This window comes from Pelodiscus sinensis, chromosome 9, assembly GCF_049634645.1.
Source record: "Pelodiscus sinensis isolate JC-2024 chromosome 9, ASM4963464v1, whole genome shotgun sequence".
Taxonomy (NCBI): domain Eukaryota; kingdom Metazoa; phylum Chordata; order Testudines; family Trionychidae; genus Pelodiscus; species Pelodiscus sinensis.
The window spans coordinates 19,075,342-19,098,104 of record NC_134719.1 but is presented as its reverse complement, the minus strand read 5'-3'; the positions used below and the strand labels follow the sequence as shown (position 1 = coordinate 19,098,104).

The window sequence follows — 22,763 nt, the reverse complement described above, 5'->3', positions numbered from 1 at the left end:
TAGGCTTAAAAGTTAAAATAAAACAAAGAACAAGTTAAAAATTAGTTAGAAAAGTTAGATGTCTTCACGTCACCAGGGCCTGATGAAATGCATCCTAGAATACTCAAGGAACCGAGAGAGGAGGTATCTGAGCCTTTAGCTCTCATCTTTGAAAAGTCATGGATATGTAAAGAACAGATCATGTCAGACCAATCTGATAACTTGTTATCCTATTAAAGAAAGCTTTGTGGATATGGGAGAAGCAGTGGATGTGGTTTACCTAGACTTTAGGAAAGCATTTGATGTGGTCTTGCATGACCTTGTTATCAATAAACTAGGCAAATACAATTTAGACAACAATTTTTGCTGCTATTTTGGAGGGGAGGGGCCATGAGGGTTTTTCAAAAATTGAAAAGGAGGTGTGATGCTGAAAAGTTTGGGAAACATGGATTTAGATGATGGCATAGAGAGTACGATTATTACGTTTGCAAATTATGACAAACTACAGAAAAGGCCTTCATAGGATGAAGTTTAATAAGGACAAATGCAAAGTACTTCACTTAGGAAGAAACAATCCATTTCACACATACGGAATGGGAAGGGACTGTCTAGGAAGGAGTACTGCAGAAAAGGATCTAGGGGTCAGAGTGGAACACAGCTAAATATATGTCAACAGCATGGCACTGCTGCAAAAAAAGCAAACATGATTCTGGGATGCATTAACAGGAATGTTGTAAGCAAGACACGAGAAGTCATTCTTCTGCTCTCCTCTGCACCGAGCAGGCCTCAGTTCTGGGCATCACATTTCAAGAAAGACGTGGAGAAGTTGGAGAAGGTCCAGAGAACGTGACCTATGAAAGAAGACTGAAAGAATTGGGCTTGTTTAGTTTGGAAGAGAAAGACTTAGAGGGGACATGATAGCAGTTTTGCAAGTATCTAAAAGGATAGTACAAGGGGGAGAGAGAAAAATTTTTCTCCTTGGCCTCTAATGATAGGACAAGAAGCAATGGGCTTAAATTGCAGCAAGGGAGGTTTAGGTTGGACATTAGGAAAAACTTGACTTGGTTAAACACTGGAATAAGTTGCCTAGGGAGGTTGTGGAATCTCCATCACTGCAGATATTTAAGAGCAGTTGGGCTAGGCATCTATCAGGGATGATCTATACGGTGCTTGGTCCTGCTATGAGGGCAGGGGACTGGACTTGATGATCTCTCGAGGTCCTTTCCAGTCTAGTATTCTATGATTCTAAGAGCTCTTCCCACATTTAAAAGCAGAGGTGCAGCGTCTGGGATTGGGAACAAGCCAGGACACCTGAGTCCTCGCTCACGCCCGGTACCCCACTTTTAAGCCGGCTCCCCCAGCACCAGCTACTGCTCCCCTCACCCTGCTGCCTCTGATAAATGCAGCAGAGTAGTGACTTGACTACCCAATAAGTCTAGGCATGTGCAAATGTTTAGTGTATATGCAAATACTCAATTTGCTAGTGCACAAAAAATATCCATGTGAACAAATTAAATATACACAATGGATGTGGGTGCCAAACTTTGAAAATCCAGTCCATATTTTTAAACACAATTGCCAAATTACATGAAGGAATACTTAACAAGAGCAAAAATGATGAACAACCATGATTAGATAAATGTGAGCTAAATAACTGAAAGAAGTTAAATTGCTGTGTAGTTTAAGATTTTTGAGCTACAAATGCCACGATCTCTGTTTAAATGATGATAGCAGAGCTGTGAAATTGGCCACCAGAGACTGAACTTTTTAACAGTCAAAAACAATATACACAGTTAAATGTGTGAAACCTGCAATAAAACTTCCATTCATTTTTACAGAAAGTACTCATTAGTAGTCTTGATCTAAGCTGGTGCTCTATAAATATGCTGCACTACTAGATATGTTTCCATTGTTAAGCAATAGTGCTACTTAACTATATCTTTAATAATTGTTTGCTCAGAATCCAAGTGAAATTCCGAAAGCACTTACACAGTCACCAGAAACAACTGATTAACTCACATACTTGACAAATATTAAAGCGTTATCAAAATGAGCTCTTACTAAATAGAGTGAATGGACGTATATAAATAAGCTGGATTCAAGCGACTCCTCGGATCTTAGCTTTGCTGGCCCTCTTTCTTCCCCATTTACTTCTGATCCAATAGGTGCTATTTCTGCAAAATGAAGGGTGCAATCCTGGGTTTGGTTTTAATCTCACTCCTGATAGCAGTTTCTCATGTAAAAGGTGAAGGGAATTATATGAAGCTTTGTGGGAGAGACTTCGTAAGAGCTGTTGTCTTCACGTGTGGGGGATCCCGATGGAGAAGGCATCTGATTGATGATCCACAAGATCTATTTGGTAAAAGTGCTGGCTTACGTGCTTTGGGCTCATTTTTTTCCTCTTACACACTGACAAACCTTACTGAATTCAATGGGGTGGTGTCATTGAGATGCCTCAGAGGGCACAATTGGATGCTTAGTTGCTTCTATCTCTGCTAAATGTATGTCTTGAGTCAATATTGTGGGGCTTGTGTTTCAGACAAGGGAGTGAAATTGCACCACTTTGCACTGTTTTTATGAAACTTACCTAGCTTAGCTTTTGGGGAGTTTGTTTTAAATAAAATTGATCTAGGTTGAGTTATCAAGCCATCTGTGTGCTAAATCCTTATTCAGCTTTTGAAATTCTCAAGCTTAGTTTTTATGACAAAGGGGCAAGTACTGGCTGGCCCCTTCAATGTGAATGGAAGTTTTGCCAATGTCTTCAAGAGGCAACGCTTTCTCCCAAGAAGTTTTATGGTACAAACTAATACTTCGCAAATTTTGGGAAAGTTTCAGAAAATTCAGCAATAGACATTAAAGTCATACCAGTGTAATGAGCACAGCTAGCAATTTGTACTCAAAATTATTGAAAGGGTTAAATAAGTAAATTTAGTTTTAGAAAAACATTCTCTCTTTGTATTTTGTTTTTCAGTCAAGCATCTACTTTCATTGAAACTCTTATACTAGTTAAAACTTAAAACTCCTGGCTACACGCAGAGAAAAAAAATTGACTAGAAATACTTCTGCAAAATATTTGAGAGACCTAGCCATCGCTTAACTCTGCATTAAGCAAGGACGTTGTTGTATGTTATGATCATTTCTTTTTTAAATGTATTCCATCTTGTATTAAGAGCTTCAAAATATTCCTTAAAATGCACCTAAAACAGCTGTGAAACTATTTGCACTACCAAGGTAATTTAAAAAAATAAATCTTGGAACTATTCATACCTGATACCAGAAGCTAAGACACTTGAACTTCAGGAAGGAGTGTATGATATGTACAATATGACAATTTTAAATGTAATGGTCAGAATGAAGCTGCATTGTTAAATAAATTTACACAGTTTAAGTTAAAGCAATTTCACCAACAGAAATCAGAATTGTTGTAATCTCTTAAAAAGAGAAACTGTAAAAAAAAATTAGATTCTATAATGGATATTAATAGACACTTTAATTCTTAGAAATTTATTTTAGTGCAATTCAAGCAAATCTTAATCATTCAGACCACAATAGACATGCACAATGATCCAGAATGAGGTGAGAATACCTTTGACATTTTAGGTTTCTTTGGTGTAGGGTACTTTTTTTCTGTTAGATCTAAAAGTTTAGACTTTAGTAAGGGTTCTATGCCCTCTAATAATTTGTCTCTAATTTTTATTCAGAAGACAGAAAAAGTCACCTGCATTTACCACATGAAAACAGTGATTCAGCAGAACCCTTGGAATATGGTGTTCAGAATCCAGAATCTCTGAGTGAAGAAACCCTTAACTCGAAATCCCAGTCTGAAAGAGACTTAAGAGGCATCAGGCAAAAGTCTATACAAGAAAGGCGGGAAGTGGTTACGCTGCTCACTACATCCTGCTGCAGCATTGGCTGCAGCGAAAAAGATATAAGCTCACTGTGCTAAAATGTATCAGATGCTGGATGGATTATATCCAATAGCTCTCATACATGTTGTGATTATTTTAATGTAACTGTCTGAAATTAGATTATTAAAATTATGTTTCTTGAATTCTAACTTTATTTTCTGCATCATACTGAGGCTTAAAGGTTAAATTTTAACTAGTGTCATGCAAAGCAGCCTTGATATGCTTTTTTGTGATAACTCAACTGTTTATACAAGGCATTTAATGTGTTAAATTTCAAACCACACGTGCTAATATCTTCCCCTGTCCAATTATACTAGTTTCAGTTGTTGTGGTTAAATTTTAATAAAGTGTGCAATACACCATGTATGTTTTTCATTGTGTTTTTTCAATTATGAACAGCCCCAGCAGGTTTACCAAGGTTGGGAGGGGAGAGATATACAAGCTAATAGTATTACTTAACTGAGCAAATAATAATGTGGTACATGTAGTATCCCTAATGCCTTTCCATCATGCGTTATCAGAATGAAACTGTGATTCAAACACCCATGCGCATCATCAGACTTGTGGTATCAGACCAGTGATCCACCTAGTCCAGTGGCCAGTCTCTAACATTGGCCAGTACCAGAAACTTCAGGAACAGGTTCTAGAATTCTGATAATGGATGATTAGGAAATAATCTGCTTATCAAAGTTTCTTCCTCTAAATCCCATCTATTAGTAGGTGGCTTTTCCCCTGGGCATAAGGATTTGTAGCCCTTATACTTGTATCTTAACGGAAGCAGTTAGTGTCCCCATGGTTCTTTAAATAAAGTCTATACAAGGTTAATTCTGGGCACAAGGTCAAATTTGCCCCTCCCTCCCCTCTTACAGAGAGACTGAAGATACAGTTCCAAGCAAAGGAGGTACATTTCCTCTTACACTAAAGAAAGACTTCAACCAAGATCCCAAAGTCAAAATATTGATTACCTTTATGCACATTGAAAAAAAACTCTAAGCATGTTGAATATTACTTAAAAACACATAGCAAAACAACCTCCAATACAATGAGACAACAGCTATATCCTCCCGTATGGCCCACATCAACAAACTGAGCAGACAAAAAGCTAAAATTATCCTCCCTTTCCACCAATTCCCAAACTTCCCGAGTCTCTCCCACTTTCAATTCCCTGGAATAAATAAAAGGTGGCCAAAAATTTGCCCTGAAGATCATTAGATCTGGTGTAAAGTTTTCAGAAGTACTTCAGTGGCTTATGAGTCTAAATCTAATTTTCAAAAGTAACTTAGCATTTAAAAACCTATAAGCCAAATCTACACTAAAAAGTAAGATTGACCCAGCTATTTGGGCTGTTCAAAGTGTAAACATAGGGTACGTCTAAACTACATGGCTCCGTCGACAGAGCCATGCAGATTAGTGTACTTGAAAAAGGGAAATGAAGCAGCAATTTACATCAAAATGGTTGCTGCGCTGTGCTGATCAGCTGTTTGGCAGCACAGCGCAGTAGTAGATGCTCTGCAGTCGACAAGGGAAGCCCACGAGGCATAACATTCCTCATTCCATGAGGCATAAGAGGGCGGTCGACAAGTGCTTCCCTTGTCGACCGCTGAGTGTCCAGACTATCGTGCTCTGCCACCAAACAGCTGATCGGCACAGAGCGGCAGCCATTTTGATGTAAATGAAGTGGCAATTATTTAAATCAATGCTTCATTTCCCTATGTCTAGAAACCTCATCTACATGGCTCTGTCGACAGAGCCATGTAGTCTACATATACCCATAAGGACTTAGGCTTTGAAGTGCATAAGTCACTTTTGAAAATTAAACTCAGGCTCCTAAAATACTTGTATTAAACCTAGGGTATTTTGATTCAAGGTCATGGTAGGAAAATAGTTTATAAGATGTGGGAATAGCCTTCTGTACTTTGAGGAGGCTACTGGAATTAATGTACAGACAGCTCTAAGTCCCTGGACCAGCTAGGGGCTCAGTCTGGCTCCAGCACAATAGAAAAAACAGTGCTGGCCTGAGAAGTTAGATAGGCATCCTGCGTGCTGGAAATACAATTCAGTCAGGACACTGAGCTGTAACACAATTACATTTCATAGCATGGATTGGGCCTACTCATGCCCCCATAATCAGGCAAAAGCCTTGGACTGTTCCAAGCTTTTGCCTAGTTATGAGGAAGCCACGAAGGTTCCCATCCACACTGCAGTTTTAAAATGGTGTTGCAGCTGGATTTGGGAGTGTTGACAAGCTGACAATCCTGAAGTTAAACTGTGACAATATGGCACAATGGTCAATTCATTAACTGCCCTTGATCTCTAACATCTGTGCTTTTCTTACAGCAAAACTCTCCTGAGCAGAGGAGGGATTAAGCCAAATTGCAGGGTTCTACTGATTCCAAACTTTTTTCACTTAGAACTAGTTCTGCAGAGGTATAAAAATAAAGTGGGAGTTTATTAAACAGTATCTGCTTTACTGTTTAGTGCTTGCAAAAACAAAACTCACAGAATGACCTATTTTAAACACAGATGGTGCCAACAAGTTCAAACATAAACATGTACTAAAGAGTAAATAACAAAGGTAATGCTGCATATTGGTGCAGAATCGATGTACAAAGTACACATTTAAAGTACAGATTGAACCTCCCTGGTCTGGCACCCTCAAGACCTCACTGGTCCCAAACCAGAGAATTTGCCAGACCAAGGGACGTCAATGCTGGCCTCTATGCTCCTGGCCACTGGTTCCCAGGGCACTGGTCCCTCCCCCTGCTCTTGAGGGGCGCCGGGGTCTCTGCCACCAGATCCCAGAGTGCAGGGGGTCTTCTTCTCTGGGGGCACTGAGGCTCCTTTTTGCTCAATGCCCTGGGAACCAGTGGCCAGGAGCACTGAGGCCAGCATTGACCTCCCCTCATCTGGCAAATTCCCTGGTTTTGGGCCAGGAAGGAGTTGGGTGGTGGCTGGGAATAGAACCCTAACACCCTGGAGACCAGTCCAGAAGAGTAGAGGGGAGAAATTGATTTGTTTAGTCTGAAAAAGAGAAGACTGAGAGGAGATATAACAGCTTTTAAGTACTTAAAAGGCTGTTACCAGGAGGAGGGTGTAAAATTATTATTCTTAACTTCTGAGTACAGGACGAGAAGCAATGTGCTTAAATTGCAGAAAGGGAAGTTTAAGTTGGACATTAGGAAAATGTTCCTGACTATCAGGGTGTTTAAGCTCTGGAATAAATTGCATAGGGAGGTTGTGGAATTTCCATCACTGGAAATGTTTAAGAACAGTATAGACAAATATCTGTCAGGGATGGTCTACAATGGTACTTGGTCCTGACATAAGTGCAGGGGGCTGGACTTGATGACCTCTCAAGGTTCCTTCCAGTTCTAATATTCTATGAAAAAATATATAAATGATCCATGGGGTAAGGTACATCGGCTGGTTAAGCCATGAGTCATTTCAGTGCTTTAAAAGTTAAGGTCTGGACATACTACTACTTCACACAGGTCACTTCTAAGCAGAAGAATACAATATATGAATTGCAGATAAACCATTTTCTTTAACTCATAATGAGAGAACTATCCTACCAAGATAAAACTGAATCCCTTGCCATATCTGGGTAATATTTTTTTCTTTTTTATAGTTCAATATAACTGCGGTATATGATTTTTATACTATAAAGATAAGTTTATGTAACATCAAGAGATAAAACCAGTTGGTTCACATTACAGATGCTGCTGTGCTATTTGACTTTTACTAAACCATAGCCACTTCTGTTAGAACATTAACTATAAACTCACATTATGTATAAAAATAAATGGAAACCAGCTCTATGTTTCTCAAATGCCAAGAAAGATTTATTTTTGACGCTTTAGTCAATTAATTTAAAACATGTTCCACAATACTTGCTTTCTAGTATAAATTTAAAATCCAAACAGACCTGCTTGAAATCTTGCACATTTTGATCTTCCATGAAAATTACTGTGTAAAGTTTATAATGGGAGGGTTGTGGGCATGAATATGATCTAACCCATCCAATATATCAACAGGACTCTAAAGTACACAAATCCAAAATGTAAGCTGTGTGGAAGGTGGACTTAATCACTTGAAATATTGACCCAATTACCTTAAAGCCATTTCTCACCTCTTCGCACAGCCTCATCCCTGCAAAATCAAACTAAATTGTCTTTACCCAGTTACTTGGGGGCTACAGTTGTGAAAGAATTCATCCAAATGATCTCTCCTGGATCTAGATAGCACTATCAGGGATCAGAGAGTGTTAATTCCTGTAACTTCTTTTCCTACTTTTCTCTCCCTTCCTCCACATTTCTTTAAATAAAAAAAGAGTTTATAGCAATTTAAAACCAAATATGGGATTTAGCAGTAATAGCTAGAGGTTTTAAACTTCAGCATGCTGACTTCCAAATACTGCATAAAGAACATTGTAAGAGCACCACCCTGATACTATATGCATCCAATAATAAATAAGAAGGATATTGATTGTACTATGCTCCCTTTGATTCAGAAAAATATAAAAAGGAGTCCAGACTCATGAGTCATACAAAAGTACTCTTATAGGATTTACTTGTTGGGGAGAGGGGAAGGACTAAAAACAAAATAGTTGAGGACTAAAGTCTAGATTTACCCAGAGAATATACCATTTATAAGATCTTGTCAGAGGAGAGGTAGGAGAATAGGTAGTATTCGCTGGTAAGAAGGTATTGTGAGAACTTCTGGGAAGTGTGCCAAATCAATGTTCTCAATGAGGTAAAGCTACCCCCAGGACGAAGCATCTCCAGCAGTCTTCAGGAAGAGTTCCCATAGAGCCAAAATAAAGATGTAGATCATGCAAGCATGCTATAATACCAGAAGTTCAGAACCTTGCCCACAGAAATGTAATAAAGGGTTTTGTATGGGGGATAAATTCCATCTTTGCACACAACTCTAATTTGTATCAATTGGGATTCCATGAGTGAATCAAAAGGAGCAAATACCCCTAATATCTATATATTTTGGTTTAAGCATTTATCATGACCTCATGCTTAGTGGTCAACTGATGGAACAATTAAAAATCACTTGGCACGTTTGGTTAGCAAATGACATCTGGCATTAGATCAAATTTCTTATGCTATTTAAACAAAAGTGTTCTCCTCTAATCTAAATGGTGTCATCTCAACTTTTCCTGGGTAATTTATCAACTGTTTTCAAAATATTTAGTTTCAGGTATAAAAAACAACTAGGAGCAGAGCAGATAACAATTTAAGCCTTTAAGAAAGTGAGGTTCTGTATACACTCTTGTTGGTAAACTTTTGTCAGTCTGAGGTGTGAAAAAGAACACAATCTAACAGACATGTCACCAGCAAAAGTGCTGGTGCTGACAGAGCGACATCTGCAGGAGACGCTTTCCAGATGACGTAGCTAACATTGCTCATTGGGGATGGTTTAATTATGCTAGCAGGAGAGCTCTCTCCAACCGGCACAGAGTGACTATATATAGGAGATCTTATAGCTATAAAGGTAGAGGTTTGTGGTGTAGACATAGCCTAAAAGATTAGATTGATAAGGATTTAAATTGGATTTTCATTTTAATCCAGAAACTATAAAGAAATAAAACTACCTGAAAACATTAAATCATTAGTTCCACCTCTTGCACAGGGCAGTTTTAACTAATTGATTTTATTAAGTAAAACAGAAACAGAATTTCATATACATACCACTAATTAGACACACTGCTGCTTCCAGTACAATAAAATATTTCTCAGCATAATCAGCTGGTTTTACCTGTCATGATACTTATCTAGATTTTCCTCATGGTTCTTAATTCTTACTAGTCAAGGGTCAAAATTCTCTCATTGCAAAAAGAAAAAGTGGAAGCGCTACAGCTTTGCAACACTGGAAATAGAAGCAGGAGGAAAGATGGTCTAGCCCCACCCTGATTCACTTGCAAGAGCTGTTAGGCTTGGAGGGTGCAATTAAAAGTAAAAAGCCAGCTTAATTGAGGACCAGTTGGGAAGGACAGTTTGTTACCAGAAACTTGGTAGGGAGAGCAAGCTGCATCTGGGATCCGTGTGAAACGAAGGGGAATGAAATTTGAGCCCAGAAGACAGAAGGTTCTTGTGGTTTGTGTTGGATTTTAACTCGGTACTTCGCTGCCATGGAATGGGTAGATCTTCCTCAGTGACTTGGAGGAGGCCTAAGCCATATCCATAACTAAAATGTGCAGAAGACTCTCAGCCATAATCAAAACAGAATCAGAGATGCCACATGAGAAAGGGGTGAACAGGGACATCACTTATGCCACGGGGGTGGGGGGAAGGGGCTGAAGACAATGAAATGCATGGATCTAGTACTTGTAAATCTTTTAGGATACTGGTCACAGCTTGTGACATAGCTGTGCAGCTGCTCAACATTTTAACTCCATAATGAAAGCATTTTTTTTAACTTCTGCAAATCTCAGATTGGCCTAATGCATAAAGCCCTTTTACTTTGGTACTGAAACTGAGGTCCAGGATTTAATTAGAGCAAATAACAATGATACAAGCTAATACAGTGATATGTGGTTCTGAAACACAATTAAAGAATCAGGTGCAAAATGTCTTATTAGTATTAATCATTTCCTGTGGAAAGTAGCAAGAGTTGAAAATGGTTTAAGTTTGCATGATTATTATATTTATCACTGAAAGGCCTATTTTCTCCATTTTAAAACAATTGTATGTTCACTGACTATGTCTTCTAACAGTTTTTCTAATATAAATATGATAAGTTAGATATTTTTCTTCTGCTGATAAAACTAGAACGTTTTGTTATTCAAAATAAACAGCATAGACATTTGCAAGAGCAAATAGTGAGGTATTTTTGAAAGCATATGATGACAATGTATCACTGGCAGGATCCCAAACACATCTGCTTCCAATTTGCATGCTCTGTTCACTTAGTTGTCCAATATGTACAATCACAATAATTTTGTACCTTGGTATCATAAGGTCTTTTACCCGAGCCTTAATAACCTATAAGAGAGAAACATGTTCAGACAAATTATTTTATATACTAGCTTCAGAGGGTAAAATCACTGCCTTGATACAGTATACTATAAAGATGCTATGTCTAGTATTATTGAACATTTTCAAGAATCTTGTTGATAATCACCTAACCACAGACTTGCAACATCATCCAGTAAGTATTCCAGTCCCACTAGAGGGTCGAATATGTGAGACTGAGGTTACAGCACCAATGAATCAGTATTTCAACATTGATGACAGTAATATCAATTCTTGGAAATACCTCATCACAAAAGGGATTAACTTCAGGAGTTACAATTTTAAAAAGAGGTGGCATCTTCGTGATGAATTACAGCACCGATGGGCAACCTGAGGCCCATCAGGCTTGTATGTGTGTGGCCCACAAGACATTTTGTTTACTGTTGATCACATGCAAGGTTGCCAGATTCCACTGGTTTCTATCCACATAGGTTTTTTCCTACTGGTATTATTAAACTGATAGGCACGTGAAAATGATAGCAATGGACAAACTAGGCTAGTGAGTGAGCCACACATCTCAGTGGGCCACAAGACTGTCATAATCAAGATGGCCTCCAAGGATAGGGCAGTTTTGCTAACTGCGCTTGCATACCTAGAATTTGTGGGGAATGCCAACTGAACCATAGCAGCTTTTTGATGGATGCAGAGGGTGTGCACAGCTCTCACAAATGTGTGCAATCAGCATGCATCTCATTTAATGTACCCTTGTTTTACATGCACATTACTTTTCCATTAGGGAAAAAACAGTACCTATGTGGACCAAAATGAGTGGAATCTGGAACCCTGTACATAGGCAATAGTAAACAAAATGTTTCACAGGCCACAAATTCAAGCCCGATGGGCCGCATGCCCACCACTGTGAAATGTGGTCCACTCACTAGCCTAGGTTGCCCATCACTGAGTTAGAGCAAAGCGTAGCTCAAATATGAAAATTGTCTACAAAAAAGATGGCACCTTCATGCTTAACAGATTGTCACCAAATTGGTGATCATGAGATGGTAGATTTCAGGATCCTGACCAAAGGAAGAAAAGAGAGTAGTAAAATACACACCTTGGACTTCAAAAAAGAACAGATTTTGACTCCCTGAGAGACCTGACAGGCAGAATCCCCTGGGATGCTAACATGAAGGGGAAAGGAGTCCAGGACAGCTGGCAGTATTTTAAAGAAGCCTTATTGAAGGCACAGAAAGAAACCATCCCGACGCATAGCAAGAGAGGCAAACATGGTAGGAGACCGGATTGGCTTACAGAGGAAATCCTTGGTGAACTTAAGCACAAAAAGGAAACTTACAAAAAGTAGAAACTTGGACAAATGACCAGGGAGGAGTTTAAAGGTATAGCTCGAGAATGCCGGGGGGTTATCAGGAAGGCGAAAGCGCAAATGGAATTTTGACTGGCTAAGGATGTGAAGGATAACAAGAAAGGTTTCTACAGGCACGTTAACAAGAAGAAGGTGATCAGAGAGGGTGGTACTGGATGAAGGAGGTAACCTAGTGACAGATGATGTGGGGAAAGCTGAAGTACTCAATGCTTTCTTTGCCTCTGTATTCACGGATAAGGTGGGCTCCCAGACTAATGCACTAAGTGACACAAGATGGGATGAAGATGGACAGCCCTTGGTGGGTAAAGAACAGGTTAGGAACTATTTAGAAAAGCTAAACGTACATAAATCCATGGGTCAGGACTTAATGCATTCGAGGATACTGAGGGAGTTGGCAAATGTCATTGAGGAGCCTTTGGCCATTACCTTTGAAAAATCGTGGAGGTCAGGAGAAATCCTGGATGATTGGAAAAAGGCAAATGTAGTGCCCATCCTCAAAAAACGGAAGAAGGATGATCCAAGGAACTATAGGCCAGTCAGTCTTACCTCGGTTCCTGGAAAAATCACGGAAGGGATCCTTAAGGAATCCATTTTGAGGCATTTGGAAGAGAGGAAAGTGATTAAGAATAGTCAGCATGGATTCACAAAGGGAAAGTCGTGCCTGACCAATCTGATTAGCTTCTATGATGAGGTAACTGGCTCTGTGGAGGTGGGAAAGTCAGTGGATATGATATATCTTGACTTTAGCAAGGCTTTTGATACAGTCTCCCACAATTTTCTTGCCAGCAAGTTAAGGGAATGTGGATTGGATAAATGGATGGTAAAATGGATAGAAAGCTGGCTAGAAGATCGGACCCAGCGGGTAGTGATCAACGGCTCGATGTCAGGATGGAGGTCGGTTTCTAGCGGAGTGCCCCAAAGTTCGGTTCTAGGACCGGATTTGTTCAATATCTTTATTAATGACCTGGATGAGGGGATGGATTGCACCCTCAGCAAGTTTGCAGATGATACTAAGCTAGAGGGAGACATGGATACCATTGAGGGCAGAGATAGGGTCCAGAATGACTTAGACAAATTGGAGGATTGGGCCACAAGAAATCCGATGAGGTTCAACAAGGACAAATGCAGAGTCCTGCACTTGGGACGAAAGAATCCCAAGCATAGTTACAAGCTGGGGACCAACCAGTTAAGTAATAGTTCTGCAGAAAAGGACCTGGGGGTTACAGTGGATGAGAAGCTGGATATGAGTCTACAGTGTGCCCTTGTAGCCAAGAAGGCTAATGGCATATTAGGTTGCATTAAGAGGAACATTGCCAGAAGATCCGGAGTTGTCATTATTCCCCTTTATTCAGCTTTGGTGAGGCCACATCTGGAGTATTGTGTCCAGTTCTGGGCCCCCCACTACAAAAAGAATGTGGACGCATTGGAGAGGGTCCAGCGGAGGGCAACCAAAATGATCAGGGGGCTGGAGCACATGACTTATGAGGAGAGGCTGAGGGAGTTGGGTCTGTTTAGTCTGCAGAAGTGAAGAGTGAGGGGGGATTTGATAGCAGCCTTTAACTTCCTAAAGGGAGGTTCCGAAGAGGATGGAGGAAGGCTGTTCTCAGTAGTGACAGATGGCAGAACAAGGAGCAATGGTCTCAAGTTGTGGTGGGAGAGGTCCAGGTTAGATATTAGGAAAAACTATTTCACTAGGAGGGTGGTGAAGCACTGGAAAGGGTTACCTAGGGAAGCAGTGGAGTCTCCATCCCTAGAGGTGTTTAAGTCTTGGCTTGACTAAGCCCTGGCTGGGTTGATTTAGTTGGGATTGGTCCTGCCTAGAGCAGGGGGCTAGACTTGATGACCATCTGAGGTCTCTTCCAGCTCTATGGTTCTATGATTTTGAAGAAAAAAAAAACTGAGGCACCGTCTTGTCAGGGATACAGGGTTTCCCTGTCTTGTAATCTGGCAGATCCTAGGGATTCACAGGAGAGCTAGCACTAACATCGACATCCCATTAACATCCCCACCATGGGCAGCGTATAGCCATTTAAACGATTAACTGATAAATCTAAGGCTTACCAGTTAATCCAAACGATTACATGCCATCCCCCTCCCTACTTGCTGCCTCTGTATCATAGGCAGCAAGGGGAGGGAAAGGCGGGAGTTGGTGCCTGTGGGGAGCCAGCTTTTAAGTCACCTCCCCGCACATGTTGGTTCCTGCAGAGCCACCTGCCCCCCTCCCACTGCCTCCCACAGAGGCAGCATCACAGGGGGCAAGAGGAAGCTGCTGCTTCGGGGGAGGCAGCTTAAAAGCCTGCTCACTGTGAGCACCAGATCCTGTGGAGCTGCCTACCCCCCAACCCTATACTTCTGCCTCTGATAGAGAGGCCACAATGTGGAGTATGAGGGGTGCAGGTGGGAGCATGGTACACATGGGAAGCCAATTTTCTAGCCAGCTCCCCATGGGAAGCCAATTTTCTAGCCGGCTGCCCGTGCATATCGGCTCCTACAGAACTGCCTGGCTCCTGTGCTGCTGTCTCTCTATCAGAGGCAGCAGCGTGGGAGGAGAGAGGGCAAGCAGGATGCCAGAGCAGCCTCTGTCCATGGGGAGCTCAGGCCTGCTCACAGACAGGGGCTGCTGCTCCCTTTATATCAGAGACAGCAACACGGGGTGGCAGTCAGTCTGTGTGGGAGCCAAGTTTAAACTGGACCCCCTCATGGATAGAGGCAGCAGCTTGGGATGGCAGGGGGCTCCCCAGAAGCACAAGGGCCGTCAGTCCCACCCCTGGAGTCTTTTAGTAACCATGCAACTGCTAATTGTTGCAACTGTAATTACTAAAATACACACTAACATCCTTAGCATATGGTACACCTAAAACACACTCACATGGATGATTCAGAGGATAAATTCAGTAGAATAACTCTCCTCTGGCCACAGAAGCCCCCTATGACCATCTGGGGGCTCCCCATAAGTTACCTGGGACTGTTCCATTTTCTGCATTAATTTTGAGGACCAGAGGAAGGATGTTGTGCAATTTGGCTCACCCATTTGTCACAAGCCTGACAAGTCACAAAAAGGGGGTGAATCCGACCCATAATTTACCCCAAAAGTGTAATTGTACTAATAATTTATTTTTTGTACCTCAGAGATGGTCTTTGTCATTTGTCTGCATAGTTCTGCTTCATATTTTTCTTGTTGAAGATAACTAGTCAGCACATCCTTCAAAATATTATTTACTGTGACCACTGGAAAACGTTTTGCAGGACCTGGTATATACAGATATTTTATAATGCTTTAATTTGTAAGTCCATTTTGAGAATAACTGAACACACATTGTAAACTGCTTTTTTAACCTGATTAATCAAAATGACTAATGAAAAGAGACTAATTAGTACAGTGAACTAAAACGCTAGATATGTGCTTGTGTCTCTCTTTGAAGACCTGAATTCAAGTCAAAATTATATAATACTTTTATGATCTCAGCCATTATAAAGCTACTATACAATTTGGTATGGTTTAAAGTCTATTTAAAAGAGACCAGAAACTGAAATGGGAGTGATGGTAAAGATCAGAACTGAGGTGCTTTATTCAAGCTTGCACAGCATCTCTTCTAGCCAGCGCTATTACAATATTTCATTTTAAGAACATTAATTCCCCCCCAAATTAAAGAGAAAGACTGATTTTTATTACTGGAAAATGAAGCATCTTCCAATATATATATATATTTTCTCTTTAATTACAACCTTATAATAGATTTACCAGAAAATTAAGTAACAAATTAAGGTTTCAAGTATCAGAGGGGTAGCCGTGTTAGTCTGAATCTGCAAAAGCGACGAGGAGTCCTGTGGCACCTTATAGACTAACTGAAGTGTAGGAGCATAAGCTTTCGTGGGCAAAGACCCATGCATCTGCATGCATCTGTCGAAGTGGGTCTTTGCCCACGAAAGCTTATGCTCCTACACTTCAGTTAGTCTATAAGGTGCCACAGGACTCCTCGTCGCTTTTGCAAATTAAGGTTTGTAGCTCTTTGGGAATTTTTAATGAGATTCTTTCATTCTCATTCCCCTCCAGAATTTTTACCAGAAAATAAAACTGGTAAGTAAAACAGGAGTGACAACCATGTAAGACATCAATAGACCTCTCTAATTCAAAAGTAAATATATGGTTAGCTGTATGCTAACGTGACCTGCTAACAATCACTTGAAACAAATGCTATATGATAGATACCCTACTAAGAAGCTTCTGGGAAGGAATCTGCCTAAATATGGATTGTTTTCTAAATTCCACATTTGTGCCACCATATAACTTTATTTTTAAAGCAGCAAGAAAAGTTCCCAGGTTTATTTTGATGTATTTTTTTAACCTCTTCTCCCTAGTATTGGAGTGTTTTCTGACTTTTAATTAAGGTGCACAAAAAGAGGATACCTACAGTTTGTTATACCTCTTCCATGCTGAAATCTATTCAATGTAAATGTAATTCCCTTCAAAGTACTAGAAGTACTATAACCAGCAGAACAGCAGCAGTTGAAGTATTTCCTTCCTCACGTTCCTCAAAGGTCAAGAATATTTTATTGTCTCTCTGGAAAAATGCAATTGTGGATCAGGCAGTTTTGTGGCAGAAATGTATATTGGTTTGATCCTATAAAATGTTCTCAGTAAGTTCTTATACATAAGTCTTAGTTTAAAAGATTGCCTTACAAGAAGATTGACAAGTGCGCCATGTACAGCTACTCAGTAATTTTTCAGCAAATCTTCCCGTTAAAAAACATTGATTAGTTCTCTCACTGAAATTGCTGGAGAGAAAAGGTCAGTTTCAGTAAATTTTTTGACTCTAACAATTTTTGAAATTTTTTCTAAACTGATCAAACATTCTGTTTCTAACATTTAAAAATGAAAAATTAGTTTCCCATTTTGAAACATTACACTTTAGGGATGTGAATGGTTGACTGCTAAATATCACCCTTATCAAAGGATATTTACCGGTTACAGTCAACGAGCGGCCCAGCCAGACTAGAACAGCCCCCCACCTGCCAGCTCAAGCGCTCCTGCCTAGGTGGGCCCACTGCGCTGCAGGTGGGGGGTGTTCCTGCCCCAGGTGTCCCAACGCAGGTGGGGCATATTCTGCCCTCATTTAAACAGTTAACTGGTTAAACATAACATTTGACCAGTTAACTCATTAAACAGGATTTTACTAGGGGTGTTAGAAAGCAGTTAATTAGGTAACCGTGTAAGTGCTCCCAGCACACATTAGTTCCTACCTGCCTCCCCGCTCCCTGGGAGTCAACAGCCACCCCTGATACAGAGCCTGCAGGGTGGGGTGGTAGCCAGCTCCCTGGGAGTGGGGCCAGGAGCCTGCATGTAACCAGTAATGGTCACCAATGAACCCAGGCTTATTGATTAACTGTATAAATGGTTATACTATTACATCCATAGACTTTACATCCCTATTTCATTTAGAAATTTAAGTTAATTACAGTACAAGTGAAAGCATTCATCAATAGGGCTGCCAGATACTTTCACAAAAAATCCCAAACATGGCAGGGAAAAAAATTGGTTGGAAAAAAAAAAAGTCTCCTTTAAATTGCCGTGCTGCCCCAATACCCCCGCCAGATGTGGCAGGGGAAGAATGTCCCCTTCCGGCCTTTTTACCAGACAGAAGATGCGATTACTGGACTGTCCGGGTGAAAACTGGACACCTGGCAACCCTATTCATCAAGAGGTTGCAAAAGAGCATAAAGAGGTATGTGGAAATGGCATCTGCAGAGAAAGAGACTGGATTTAGACCAGACCAAAGAGCAAAAGATCAGTTATTCGTGATTAAAAGAAAAAATCAGATAAATACACAGAACACAACCAAAGTAGATACGGGCTTTTCACTTAACAGAAAGGGTTACAAGTTATGACACTGTATAGCACTCCAAAAATGGCTGAAAGTTAACTGAAACAATTTGAAATGATCAAAACAAAAATTTGACCCTAACTGAAATCTTTTTGGTTTGTCAGTTCACAAAAGTTTTTAAGATTGCAACTTTTTGTCTCAATTCAAAATTGGATTTTAAAAAAAATCTTAAATATTTTACTGGGATGGGAAAACTGTTTCCTAACCAGCGCCAAGACCATTTAGTGGACAAACTTTATCCATCTACTATGCTGTGAATTAATTGCTCCTATACCTTTAGCCAAAAAAAAATAAATAAACTCCTTCCCTAGCTGTTAATAGCACCTCAGACACTGCAACTTTTAGATGCCTAAACTTTGTTTTCAATTAAAATATACATCATGCTATTTTCAATTCTAAACTAATACGAATTTTGATCCCTAATATTCTCTCATGCTCAGACTCAATTATGATAAAGCTGTTTTATCAGGAGCCTTTATGGCCGTAACAATTTAGGGGCAGGACAATCCTTTTGTTATGAGTTTGTACAGTACCTAGCAAAGAGTGGCACTGATTTGGAGCCCTTAGTATTACTTGAAAATCAAGAAGATAAATTACTATGCCTCCCGGTCTAGAAATTAAGAGACGCACTCCTGATAAAACAGTTATCTTAAAGAGATCCTATCAACCTCAAAATCCTTGTTCTCCCTTAAATTTTTCAATTTACAATTATTAAAGGTGGCAACTAAGACTATAATAAAATTTATAGAATTTTTTTTCTAAATTTAAGTCGTTAATTTGATAACTTGATGCATTTAACTGCTATTTGGCAGTCTCTATATGTTTTTTCACACAACAGGGAGAGATGATGTGTTTTAGGTTTTTTTTAAAAAACACAGAGAGGTGATTGTAAAACTACAAAAACTGTCAAAAACAGTTCAGGGCAAATATAGCAATGGAAACAATAGTAGGTTTTTGTTTTTGTTTTTTTAAACTGACTACATTTTGACGGTTTCTCCTTAATATTATATATCCATTTAGCGAGTACCTGAGTGATGCAGTTTACATTTTCAATTCATATTTGATGGTCAGAAGGGATCATTAGAGCAATTAATTTAACAGCTATATCACAGAGCATTAAATTTCACCCAGTTATGCCTATACTGAGATTATTCCTTTTTTTTCCCCAGCATGAGATTGAGGAGGAAGTGTTCCATACCCAGCTGATAAGTGTTCTCCAACTGAACAGCAAGACGAGGAATATCATGACCAGGTTCATCCATATAAGATACTGTGCTCATGGAGCTAAAAATAATCCAAAAAGTGACTGTATAAACTAGTGTATATTCAAAATGATGTTGATAAAAATAGAATGCAAAATTGTAGATAGAAAGCTGTGTGTCTCTACTCTCTCAGAAAACGTTAAGATCATCTTTGGACTGTTTTATATCAAAATAAGATCAGTTAAGAATGTCTTCTCTCAGGATATTCGATGCTAAAGAAATATGCTGCCACTTAGTGGGACATACACAGCCGTTAAACACTAAAGAGTAGTGGAAACAAAATATCTATTCTGCCTTGTAAAGCTAACTATTTTTAAATGACATAATGCATAAATTTGCCAAAGTGTATTCTGAACAGAGTTTCTGTTTTAAAAATTAATCTGCACTTAAGAAAACAAATTATGTTTCTAGCTGCATGGAGTTGAATAGAATAAAGCAAAACTATCATTGTAAAACCTTAATTTGGTTTTACTGTAACATAAATACAGTAAAGAAGCCCAGACTTTAGAAGCAGCTAGGGGGTCAACTGCTCAATTTTAAGGAGGGTGGTGGGGAAGCAGGATAGAGATAAATAAAAATAATTTTGATAGACTCTGATATACGAAGCAAGCAAAATTCATCTTAAAATACAACTTTACATAATATAATTTTGGTAAATACTTTGTCACTCTTCTTTGTATTCAAATTATCACTAAGCTTGTCTGTGGATTGAGGTGACCCCCTAAAAAGGGACACACTCTATAATGGAATCTACCTTCTGGTTCCAAATGGAACCCACTGGGTGAATATGTTATTGCTTCCCTATGTTCCAATTCATAGGGGGCATGAGTTGTTATAGCCTCTGTCTTTCATCTCATGATTTTCAGTCTGGAGGTTCCTGGTTCAGTCTCCAACATGGCAGTCACCAGTTACACAGTTATGAAAGGAATCACAGAAACACTGCATTTGAAATCCTTTTGAATTCTGGCATTTATTACTGTGTTTGTTATAATAAAAATAAATGAATATTTAAAAGTGATTGTTTTGCTTTACTCAATTCTACACAGCAAATTTTTTCTTAAATGGACATTAGTTTTGAAAAAAAAAAGCTGAATTCAGAATGCACATTGGAAGGAATAATTAGAAGACAGAAATCCCAAAGATGAACTTTTCCTCTTCCCATTAAAGGTGGTAGAGGGAAAGGATTTTGAGAGGGAGAGTAAACATAAATATTTTCAAAAAAAGAGAGAGAAAAAACTTAAAACGCACAAGCAGTTCCTCCCTCACCAAGACAAAAACAAGGAAACCATCCGGTTACAATTAACATTTTTAAATGGGTACTCTCCATGGGCTTCATCTCAGTACACAGGCCCTGACCCAAACATTTAAGCACTTTTTAAACTTCAGGAAATGAGTAATCCTACAGAGTTCAGTGGGACTACTCATATCCTTAAAGTGTTTTGCTGGATTGGAGCCAGAGCATTAGACAGCTTTCTGGGCCTCTTGAAATCAGGGGTGATCTTAATCATTACCAAGAACCAGTTCTTCAAGTAACCCCCAACTTATTACATCGATCAGCATTTACATGTGTTGTTTATGACAGTATGTTTGCACTAAAAAGGTCCCAAACATTTAAATTTCAGATTTAGTGAAGTAATCAATGATGAGAAAAAGCACTTTTACAGTGATGCCTGAATGACAGAACATTTTTCCTTAGGAATTGCTATGCAAAGAAGCTTCAGAAACAGGAGTTAGATTCAAAACAACCCTTCAACAACTACCCTTTTTATTTCTCAATTTCCTAACTAATGCACTGACATTTTAGAATACAAATTAGGAAAAAAAGAACTACTCACTCTTTGTTTTTTCCAAGGATTTCTTTTGCTTTGACTTCATGGCTGCTTACAGAGGATATGCTGCCTCTTTTCTTTAACAGACGTGCTGCCTTATCCTTGGCTATGTCTGACATGTCTATTAAATATGAAAATGTATATAGTATGACAGAGACCCTAAAACATAAGAGTGGCTGCAGCCACAGCACACACATATTAGCAAATCAGCAATATTGAAGAATGTGCTCCATTGAAAAATGATTGATCCAATGGAGGTTTTACAATATTGTAGTAAACTAATAATCCTTGACCTCGTTTGTTCCATGTACACAATCATAAAAAAACTGAACTGGGGCATCACTGACTATAAAATGATTCCCCTGTTTTGAGTTTGCAGTAAAGAGCTTTACACGGAAAGTAAAATGAAAAGATTTTAGCTACAGAATTAAGATGATCTTGCCCCAGAAACAGGTTTCTCTGGGTGGCAAGTGCCACGCATTAGGTGAGGACCACTTACAAACCCTTTATCACCTTGCAGGACTGACTGGAGTGAAAATGAAGAACACCTTAGTCATTGCACAGCCAGCAGAGCTGACTGCCCTACACAAAGGGGAGAAGTACTGAGGAAGGAGAGACAAAATACAGGACGATGTAGCACTTTAAAGACTAACAAGATGGTTTATTAGGCGATGAGCTTTCGTGGGCCAGACCCACTTCCTCAGATCAATATGTGGAAGAAAATTGGCACCAAGTGATACAATCAAAAACAAGTGAACTGAGAAATGAGATTTTAGAAGAGAGGGGGGATGAGGGGGGAGGTTAGTGTCGGTGAGGTGATGATATCAGGGGTGATACCTGTGTAATGGGTGAGATAAAGTGTCCAGAGAAACAGAGGCACCTTTGAACGCGGGTGCTCTGGCCTGCGGCGGGGACACACCAGCCCACAGGACAAACCTACTCTTAGTCCATAATCCCAGCCGCGCTGCGAAGCTCAGCCCAGGCTCCATCTTCCACCCCTGACGCAGAGAGCGTGTCTGTGCGTCTGTCTGTCTGTCTGTGTGATCGCCTGGGGCTGGCACGAGCTACAGACACACGCCCCCCCCCCCCCCAATCCCCTCAGCTCCCCGCGCCGCGCTCGCACCCACTCACTCACCCCCGCCCGCAGCCGAAGCGCCGCCTGCCAGAGAAGATGCGGCTGCGGCTGGTTTCCAGGGTTACGGCCAAACACGCCCTCTGCTGGGGGCGGCTCCCACCATGGGCCCTGCCCAGCCGGTGCGGAGAGGGGCTCCCGGGGGTGAGCGCCGGGCTCTACCCCGGCCGGCTGGGCTCTCCCGCGGGGGGAGGGGGGCGGGCAGCCTCGCGCCACTCCGCTTGTGATTGGCTGGCGGCCGGGGGGCGGAGCCGCGACTTGCTCTCCCCGCCCCCCGCGGAGAAGCCGAACGCCGGCTGGTTCTGTATCCTGCCCCCCCCCCCCGCTGCGCCCCCTAGGCCGGTCTGGCCACTGGCCCCACGGCCCCCAGCGCTAGGGGCAGGGAGGGGTAAGGCGGGATGCAGCTCAGTCCCCACCTCAACAATTGT

At 40.4% G+C, this 22,763-nt stretch overlaps 1 protein-coding gene across 2 annotated transcripts; it reads right to left on the bottom strand.

The window, feature by feature from the left end:
* Positions 1-9,528: 9,528 nt before the first annotated feature.
* DYNLT5 (dynein light chain Tctex-type family member 5) lies at positions 9,529-22,541 on the bottom strand. Of its 2 annotated transcripts, none has more exons than XM_075936187.1 (5): positions 22,339-22,541; positions 21,210-21,324; positions 19,311-19,396; positions 15,355-15,479; positions 9,529-10,879 (listed from the first exon to the last, which is right to left on the bottom strand). In XM_075936187.1, exons 2-5 carry the CDS (start codon positions 21,320-21,322, stop codon positions 10,676-10,678), a joined length of 528 nt encoding a protein of 175 aa, XP_075792302.1. In that variant the 5' UTR covers positions 21,323-21,324; positions 22,339-22,541; the 3' UTR covers positions 9,529-10,675. The 2 variants fall into 2 exon arrangements, with proteins under 2 accessions (XP_075792302.1, XP_006125084.1); XM_006125022.3 differs by lacking the exon at positions 22,339-22,541 and adding an exon at positions 22,144-22,279.
* Positions 22,542-22,763: the final 222 nt, after the last annotated feature.